We start from the raw sequence: 10,269 nt of genomic DNA on the forward strand, positions 1-10,269 counted from the left end.
CTGAAAAGAAGGAAATTAGCTTCAGTTATAATTGAAGAGACTTACAAGGGTTGTAAGGGGAAAGTGATCACCAATGAGAATGTTTTAGGCAATGACTAACCTATTAGGGCACGGGGATATTTTCCCTTGGATTTACAATAGAAGAAATGTATCGTACAGTATAAAATGAATAGGTTATTAGATTTATCTATTGGTTTCTTTTTTAATAATTTTTATTTTTTAATTTTTAAGAATCTAATAGGCTCTGTTTTCCAAAACAGTTTTTTTTTTTTTACAGTTCAGAGACTGTATAGAGTCTCTGAAGTGTGTGTATTAGATTCCAGTGAAAACACCCCAGACTAGATGTCTCAAGCTGTCCCACCTTTCTGTGTGACAAGCCTTATGGCTCACTTTCCCCAAACACAGCAGTGGAGTCTGAAGACCAGATGTCAAACTTTGGGTTTTCTTCCAAAATGCTTGCCATATCTAGTGTAAAAGTTCAAAGAAAGGATAATGGGACAGGAAGAATTTTACTTTTAATCTGAGCTCTTTGTCACTAAAAAGTATTCAAATTTAAAAGGTACTATTTGGCTTTGTATGATGATGATAGAAAGATGAGTCGGCTGTCCCAGAAACACAGCTCCAGATTGACAGATAGAAATGCAAAATCAGATGCCACGTTGACTACTGAGCAGTCTTCCAAGTTCTCCGAGCTTCTGCTGTAGTGCCGTGGATATTCAGCTGAGATTGAGAAATATTATCTGTTTATAATTCTCTCATCATTTCATTTTACTACAACTTGGAAAATGACCACCCAGGAATACAAATGAGTAATTTGGCCCTGAAGTAAAAGGCTTTCATCCTCTTAGGAAGCAAGTGGGGAGTATGTATCTGAGTATTTCAAATTCATGCTAATGGAGGCTACAAGGATGATTCAGGGGCTAAGAGCACATGCTGCTTTTCCAAAGGACTGGAATTCGGTTTCCAGCACCCGCATCAGGTGAAGCATTTATCTAATTATTCCTTATCAAAAAAAATTTTGGTCCGCTAGTAGCCCTATGATTTAAAGTAAACTTTATTGACAGTCTTGAGTGTCAGAGTACGATCAAAATATCCCACAACAGCCAGGTGGCTCACTATCACCAGAACTCCAACTCCAGGGGATCTCACTTTCATCTGGTACCTGCCTGTGTGTGTGTGCGCGCGCACGTGCGTACACATTCACATGCACATGAGCACACAAGTGCTCACATGCAAAATAAGAATGATGAAAACCAATCTTTAAATTCGTGGTAGAGTAACCCTGTGTATGTATTTAGCAGGACTCTACATGGCTTTGTGTTCCTTAGAGATACCACTACTGTCTGTAAGAATTAAGCTCCCCCCTTCAGTCTGACACTGGAACTGCACTTGGGCATGGGATCTGGAACTCTGGAAATGTGTATTGTCCTACTATGGTATGGCTGTAGTGGTGATCCAGTGATCCCTGAGAAAGAGCATAACTATCAGATGTCCATGAGTTCTTTTCTGTCTTCACTGTTAAATACACAATTAGGAGAATCAAATAGAGTTAGAAGCTGTACTGGTGGGGCAGGAGAAATGGCTCAGTGGTTAAGAGCACAGGCTGCTCTTCCAGAGGTCCTGAGATCAATTCCCAGCACCCACAAGGCAGCTTATGACCATCTATAATTGTAGTCCCTGATGACTTCTTCTGGTGTGCAGATGTACATACAGTCAAAACACTCATATACATAAATAAGCAAATCTTTAGGAACTGTACGGGTAAGGGGACTAATCTCCCTGATGAAGGTCTCTTTACCACCCATATGGTTTGTTCCTTTAACAGTTCTCTCCATCGTTGAAGGGCAAAATATGGGCTTAAGTGTTCTCCCCTTGCTCTGCCCTACTCTAAACCTTCTGATCCAGTTGCTCTAAAATGTAATTCACTATGTGCATATAAAACACAGTGTCTGCACACTGGTGCCATGTGATGTTAGCTCTCACAGTGATTCCAGCCCTTGTGTTTAAAACCATAAATAACACTTTCAGTATTTTAGAAAAGAGTGTTGCAGTATTGGGTTTTATTAAGGCATTGCAAACATTCTTTGTTTTTGTTGTTCCTGTTCCCCACCCCAGCTCTCAAGTCACTTGTATTCTGTTACTCTTCGTCTTGTCTCTTCGTCCTAAGACCTTTTTCCACTTCCATGGTTCCCTTTCTAGTTTCATGACATGTCCCCATTCCCCCCATACATACGCACACATGTGTGTGCGCACACACACACCCATATATACATGTAATTAAAATCTAAGATTCATATACAAAAGAAAACATGCAGTATTTCTTTGTGAGTCTGACTTATTTTACTTCACATAACAATTTGTAGTCTCACCCATTTTCCTGAAAATATCATGATGTCACTTTTCTTCCTGATCAAGTAAGGTTCCATTGTATATATGTACAATGTTTTCTTTATTCATGTATCTGCTGATGGGCTTCTTAGTTATTGTGAATACTTCAGCAGTTAGTTATCTCTTCGGACCCAGAAACCTTTCTGAGGCATACATACCCAAGAAAGATATAGCTGGGTCCTATGATTCTGTCTTTGTGACAAGCCTCTGTATTGATTCCAATAGTGGATGTGCAGCTTATACTCCCCCGGTCCGGGAGAAGGCTTCGTCTTTCCTCCGTCCTCACTAGCATTTGTGTTGCTTTGTTGATCTTCGCCATCTGACTGGAGTGAGGTGGAATCCTTAGGTAGCTTTAATTTGCATTTTATTGGTAACTAGGATGTTGAATACTTTTACAAATTCTTGTGGGGTCATTTGTGTTTCTTTCGAGAAGTCCTGTTCATTAGAGTGTTTGTTGACTGATTGGAATTTGGGGTATTTTAATTTTTACAGTTATTTTTATATGTTCTAGATACTAACCCTGTCTCAACTATAGCTGGCAATGTTTTTTTTGGGGGGGGGTAATTTGGGTGTTTTAATTTTTACAGTTTTTTTAAATATATTCTAAATACTAACCCTGTCTGAAGTATAGCTGGCAAAGTTTTTTTTGGAGGGAGGGTTAATATGCTGATAGTTTCCTTTGCTGTGCAAAACCTTTTTATTTTTGCTTTGATTTAATAAAGTTTTCTTTTTCAAAATGTACAACCCTTCAGGAGCTACTTAGTAAAGGACTTATCAAGCTGGTTATAAGGCAGAGCCCAAGTGGTTTACACCAGAAACACAAAGGGTGGAGATGCATAAACAGGTTCAATCAGCTATACATTTGCTAAATAAAACTTTATAGATACACTATGCAGATGGTCTATATAGATACACATAGTATATCATAGACTATATTTGGCAATATATAGCCATTTTCATAATATTCTGCTGATCTATAAACATGGATAGTATTTATATTTTCTAGTATATTTAGCTTCTTTCTTTGGTGCCTTAGAATTTTGATTATAGAGTCCTCTTACCTTCTTGGTTAGACATATTCCTAGGGATTTTCTTACTGTTGTAATTGAGGCTATTTTGAATGGGATAATTGTTCTTAGTTTCTTGGTAAATTCATTGTTGTTGGTATATAGGAAAACTACTGATTTTAGCAGGTTGATTTTGCATCCTGCTCCATTGCTGAAAACACAGATCTAAGGGTCTTGTCGTCTTCGCTGTACCTTGAGAAGTGAAACCCATAGGTTTTTTTATGTAGAGAATGGTGTCACCTGAAATAGGGTCAGTTGAGTCAGTTTGCTGTTTATATCCCTTTTATTTCTTTCCTTATTGCTCTAGCTAAGACTTTGAGCATTCTATTGAGAAGAAAGAAGGCACCCATATATCTTTCCAGATTTCAGAAAACAATGCTTTTTCCCTATTTATCATAACATTGACTCTAGGTTTGTTATATATTCCCTTTGTATGGAATATTCCTTCTGCTCCTACTTTCTTCAAGATTTTTATCATGAAGGCAATAGAACTTTTGTCAGATACCTTTTCTGTATCTATTGAGATGGTTAATTCATTTCTGTCTTTTAAGTCTATTTGCATGTTGTGTTACATTTATTGATTTGCACATGTTGATCCAACTTTGCATCCCTGAAATGAGATTATCTTTGTCCTGATGTATGATCTTCAGTGTGTTCCCTTTGCTCATTGGTCCTGGCTTATTCTTCTGATGAGGTTTTGTTTGAAGTCTGCTTTACCAGCACTGCCAGCCTGTTGATATTTGCTGGGAAGGTTGATTCCATCCTTTGACTTTTAGTTTGTAGATAATTTTGCCAGTGAGTTGTGTTTCTCTTTCCCTCTCCATCTCTCTATTAATAACATCATTTTTCATTGATTCTTTGTGAATTTCACATCATACACCCTAATCCTACTCATTTCCCAGTTCTTCCATATCCACCTCCACCCTTGTAACCTCCCTCTGCCAAAACAAAATTAAAAAGTTAAAATTAAAAAGCAACACAACAACAAAAACATCTTGCCAACCCCTCCGGGCAACGACCTGCACCCCTGTCAACCACAGTCTTCTCTCGCACCCGTCACAGCTGTTGCCTCTCCATTTCTTCTGGGCACGTGCCACTCCGCTCCTCCATCCTTTCCATCCCCTTATCACACACTCATCTCTCATAGCACCATTGGAAGCTGTCACGCAGTAGATCCTTTTGCCCAGATAGCTTTACTTGAAGATGTTCATTGCAATGAGTTATTGGTCTGGTTCAAGGCCTCAGGTTTCTGGTCCACCATCAATACCCAATCCTCACCGAGACTTCTCTCAGATATCCTGCTATTGTTCTAAGTCGTGAAGATCCTGCAGCTATGGTTCAACTGGGCCAATGGGATAGATGTTGGGGTAAGTCAACTTAAAGCCCTGGATAAAGGCCTGGGTGGTAGCCGAGTTGGTCAGCCCATCAGCTCTCCTGCGCCCATGCCACTGCTGGCGCCTTGGGTGGCAGCATAGGCCTCTCACTTCAGGCTGTTCCTCATCACCATCACATCTCCCCTTTCACCTTTCTTCATAGCACACAAACACTCAACTTCTCTTTCTCTCCCATTCTCCAACACATACTTGCTCGTCGTTGTGACAGCACCCCAAGTTATGTTTCTTGGAGACAAGTAATGATGCTTATTTTTAATCCAATCAATTTGTATTATTTCAATGGTTAGTTGCGGTCATTGCTTTTAAGGTTATTAAAGAGAGGGGCTTGCTATTTCCATTGGTTGTTTGGTGGTAGTTTTGGCACCAATCAACAACCATTGGCTGTTCTGGTTGGTTGAGTTATTGGTAGTTATTTTCTTCCTCCCATTAGTATTAGAGATTTCCTGTGTTGTGCATAATGAACTTCTTCTCAGCTCTCCTTTGTCTCATGGATAAGATTCTCCTTTCTTAGTGCACAGTATTCCTTTAAGTTTTTCTGCAATGCTGGCTAGGTTGTCATTGATTGCCTTAGTCTGTGGTTATCTGGAAATGTCAAGAAATAACTTTTTAGGTATTGTGTTCATGAGTTCTTTATGATTAGTGCTTAAAGAATATCATTCCATGCTTTCTTGGCTTTTAGGGTTGCCAACATGAAATCTGATGTTATTCTGATATGTCTCATTTGTGTGTGAATCAGCATTTTCCCTTGCACCTTTTAATATTGTTTCTTAGCTTTGCACTTTTGACATCTGTAACAGTTAGTGTTGTCAATTTGACAGAATCTATAATAACCTGAGAGATGGGCCTTTGGCCGTGGCTACGGGAAGTTTCTTGATTGCTTTAATAAAGGTGTGATGACATACTCCCTCTGTTGGGTGGGGCTGTTCCCTGGATGGGATCCTGGACTGTGAAAATGGAGAGCAAGAGCTACGCAGCAGTGTGCAGTGTGCATTCACCTCTGTCTGATTCTTGCCTGCGGGTGCAATGTCACCAGCCGCCTCAGGCTTCTGCCATCCTGGCTTCTTCTCCATGGTGGACGTACCTTGTACTGTGAGGCAGAATAACTCTTCCTTTCTTAAGTTTCCCATGTCTGGGTATTTTATCACAGCAACAGAAACACTAACACACCTTAACTGTGATTGTATGTGTCATGGAAAGATTGCCTGGTCATAGCTCTTTGGGGCTCTAAATGCTTGTGTGTTCAGATGTCCATTTCCTTTTCTGGGCTTGGATATTTTCTGCTGTGATTTTATTGAGCAAATAGCCTCCACTCTTAGGCTTTAATTACCTCCCTCTGAAGACATCCCAGTGTTCTTGGGAGTTTGGGTCATGCTCACTGTGTACATCACTGGTGCCCCAGTACGGTTTAGCAGCAGTAGTCCTAGGGTACCTGTGGGAACATGTAGTTCCTGGTGCTTTGGACTTGAAGGTATGAGAATGTAAGTGGTGGCACGGGGAGGAAGAGGGCAGTAAAGTAAGAATGAGAGACAGACAATGGGTGTCGAGGGCAGAGATGCAGTCGAGAAAACACCGTGGAGCGAGGAGTCCAGAAGCCTGTCCAGGGGAGGTGCAGGTTAAGCACAGGTGAGCAACTGAAGCACAAATGTAAGTGATCCTTAAAATACGGACTCCAGTGAGATGGGAGGTCTGAGGGCCTGACCGTGTCTTCCTTGTTGGGACGACGTGGTTGCTCCTCCTCTTCAGCTGACTGGTGTCACAGTCTCCACAGATGGAGGTAAGGGCACAGAAGACCCTTGGGGAACTAGACCTGAGGAAAGAACTAATAACTCCTCTCCATCCTTGGAAGAGTAGTGATGGCTCGCACCCTGCTGACTGTCTAACCCTGTGTCTGCTCTCCAGATAACGTGATCAATGGGCAGGACTATGAAGTGATGATGCAGATTGACTGTCAGGTGATGGACACCAGGATCCTCCACATCAAAAGCTCCTCTGTTCCTCCTTACCTCCGAGATCATCAGAGGAACCAAACCAGCACCTTCTTTGGTCCCCCTCCCACAGCCACAGAGACGACCCATGTGGTGAGCACCATTCCTGAGTCGTTACAGTAGTACTCGAGCTGCACTGGAGAGAAAGCAGAGGAGTGAAGAGCCGGTGAGGAGTGCTGCTCTCTGCCCCGTGGCACGTGGAGGACTGCCTCGTGCTGCGACTCAGGGAAAGAGAGACAAGAACAAGAAGCTGCTCTGATTTTCACCGTCTGCCCACTGTGTGGACCACGCTAGTCAGAGAAGTCCTCTCGGCAGTGCAGCCGTGTCGAAGTGTCGCCTGGTGTTGGTTATTCTGTTGTGTTTTTCCGCACTGCTTTTCCTACTGGATATGTTTGTTCTTAGTCGTCTTCCTTCAGATGCGACCCACCTCCTCTTTTGTCCACTGCACTCCCTTGCACAGTAAAGCGATTTTCATTTAAAGCTTTAGAACACATGCTCATGTGGTTTCCACCAATTGGCTTTCTCTCTCCTTCAAATTCATTCTGAATATTACACTTGAGAAAACACATTTCAAAAAGCTAAACAGCCAAAAACATCCCACAAAGAGTCAAAACAGTTTGGAATTTTGGGTAAAGGAGTTGTCCCCAGTTGGTAGAGTTTATTTTTGCTTGTGATTTGTGGTTCAGCCCTGAACAAATAACTGTCGTGGGGTCAGAGAGTGAGCCGCACACTGGAAGAAGGCGAGGGAAGGCCAGTTGTAGAGTACAGGAGAGGCGGTGAGTCTGTGTACACTTGTGTTCAAACACTGGGAGCTGAGCTGGGCAGTGTAAGTTTAGAGCCACAGCTCCCTTTTTCTCTTGGAGTGCTGCAATCAGCACAGATCCTAAGGACCTCAGGACAAATGATTCCCTTTCATTGTGAATCCTCGGCCTAGGACACACTCCTGTGAAACCAAACTTGACAAAGGACCTTGGAGGTGACTTCAGATTTAAGCAAGACTAGAGAGTTTTCCCTTAAAAACTGACTACGCACACAGCAAGCATAGATTCCCACTGAGAGGCTGTGCCATATTGTGGCAAAAATTTGCAAACAAGGAAGGAAAGGAAGGAAAGAAGAAAAAAAGCTATAGCTGGGCATATGCCTTTAATGTTAGCACCACTTAGGAGGCATGATTTACACCATCAGGGCAGCCTCTACGTTTAAGGTTGGCCTGGTCTACATATTGAGTTCCAGGACAGCCAAAGCTATATAGAAAGATCATCTCAAAACAATAAAATAAAATGAAAATCAAAAGTTATATTCATATACCTTTTATTGCGTTTTGCCTGCTTCCCTTACCATACCAAGCAGCTTTCATATTCTGCCGTACTTTGTACACTGGTAAATTCACAGAAATGGGTGCTGGGACTCCCACTCTTCCTTATGTACTGCCGTCCTTGTGAAGTGAGAACCCCTTCAGAGCTTTTGATAGAATTTTCACAGTTGGCTTGCAAGCCTTTGTCAGGTGTTTCCTTTCCAGTCCACACAGCCCTAAAGGGTTGTATGCAGTCTGCTTGTTTTCTTCTTGTGACCCCATGATGCCTGGCCCCTCACCAACAACCATTTTCTGGACATTGTTGCTGTCCCCCAAGCTAGTAAGATGATCTTGGGGCAGGGCCACTCTTGCTGTTTTCCCTGGGAATCTGGGGTTCCAGTAATGCAGCCACCTCCTTTTTCTACAGTGCAAACCTTTGGAATTCAGTGCCACAGTTCATCCTGATGGGCTCTTTGGTGAATTGCAGATGGACCTGTTTTCCCTGGGAACTGGTCTTCTAATGGGTACCAAGGAATAGATAGCAAATACATGGAATACTTTCAGGGGTAGCCATTTGTGAGGGAGGGTGTGGTCGGACTGTAGGCAGTGGCAGCATCGTCATCCCCCTGCTGACCTGCTGGAAGACACCAATAATGTCTGAAGTGATTCCAGTGGTATCTCTCCCTCCTGCTGTAGCACACAAGAAGAAGCCGTCTGGGGGCCTCTTGCCTTCTGCATCTCTGCTCTGTTGTGTTCATTGTACCAGCTCCTCAGACCACAGGCCTCAGTAGTGCCACACCTACTAAAGCTGATGCCTCTCCGACAAGTGACATTGGGGATGGTGGTTGGGAGGAAGGACAGTCAGAGAGCAGGCAGACATACAGCACAGGTCAGGGAGCCAAGGAGCTGGGAAGGGCTGTCCAAAAGTACTGTGGAGCCTTGGCGCCTTGCCATCTCTGCCCTCACTAGTCCTCCAGGTCTTGTCCTTCCCACTCCTAAGTCCATCCTGAGGGATGAGAAATGTGGGCCTCCTCGGGGTACTTTCAGGAAACGTGAAAGGCGCTTGGCAGATACGCAGACACATCCTGCTGTTTAAATTGCTGAAAGAGCTGTCATCTGTGCATGCAACAGTTTTTATCTTAACGTTTGTGTGCTAGCTCGGGGCCCATTGGAAAGGAGAGCTGCTGTACTGGGACCAACTGAGCAGACATTCAGGTTTTATTTTTTATTTTGATGAGACTGCCTTTTGGGGTGGGTTTATAGCCTGGAAATATAGGAGCTATATGTGTACATAATATATATTTTTAACTTATTAAGTTTTGAAATGTGATTTTGCAAGATTATGAAAAATTAAATAAATTTGAGCTAGAGAGCTGGCTCAGTGGTTAACAGCACTCACTGCTCTTCCAGAAGACCCAGGTTCGGTTCACAGGTCACAGCCATCTGAAACTCCAGTTCCAGGGGATCCTGTGCCTTTTCCTGACTTCTACAGGCACCAGTCACACACATGGCGCGCACACACATGTGTGCAGGCGAAACACTGATACACATAAAAATAAGTAAATCTGCTTTTTAAATTAGCTCCATTCCCAGAGGAAGTCATCCACCTGTTACTAGATGATTCTGTGCCCCGGACTGTTGGTACTGAGATGCTGGGAAGTGGGGACGGAGGCTGACGGGGGGTCCTTCATGTGTTTCCAAGTCCCCAGTTCTGAAATTCAGTGGAAGTAAGTGGATGTTTCCTCCTGTTAACTGCTGAGTCAGAACTGCTTCTCTCTGGGGTTAGCTCAGAGAACAGCTCCCTTGGAATGGAACGTAAGCCTGCTTTCAGTTAAGAGACGAGAAAGGAGCTTGGGGGCAGATGTTGTTCTTGCCACGCGTGGAGTACAGCAGCTTCGCCTTAGACCACTGGCTAGAGTTTGCGGTTTTTTAAAATCCAGAGTCCCATGGTTGTAGGTTCATAGCAGCCTTCTAATTTCTTCCTTATGAAATTGCAGCACAAAGTTGGCCCCTTTTTGCCTTTCTTGTTATCAAGAAGTAGACACTGGGCTGGCGAGATGGCTCAGTTGTTGAGAGTCCTCGCTGCTTTTCCAGAGGACCCAAGTTCCATTCCCAACACCCACAGCTCCTGCTCACAACTG

The 10,269-nt window shown here is 43.1% G+C and overlaps 1 protein-coding gene across 1 annotated transcript in view; it reads left to right on the forward strand.

The window, feature by feature from the left end:
• Atf6 (activating transcription factor 6) overlaps positions 1 to 7,940 on the forward strand; it is a 158,799-nt gene extending 150,859 nt beyond the window's left edge. Inside the window, exon 16 of the mRNA XM_038349564.1 lies at positions 6,749 to 7,940. Within this exon, the coding sequence (XP_038205492.1) occupies positions 6,749 to 6,957 (209 nt within the window). The 3' untranslated portion in view covers positions 6,958 to 7,940. The remainder of the gene's footprint in view (positions 1 to 6,748) is intronic.
• The last annotated feature ends 2,329 nt before the right edge of the window (positions 7,941 to 10,269 follow it).

This window comes from Arvicola amphibius, chromosome 12 (genome assembly GCF_903992535.2).
Source record: "Arvicola amphibius chromosome 12, mArvAmp1.2, whole genome shotgun sequence".
Taxonomy (NCBI): domain Eukaryota; kingdom Metazoa; phylum Chordata; class Mammalia; order Rodentia; family Cricetidae; genus Arvicola; species Arvicola amphibius.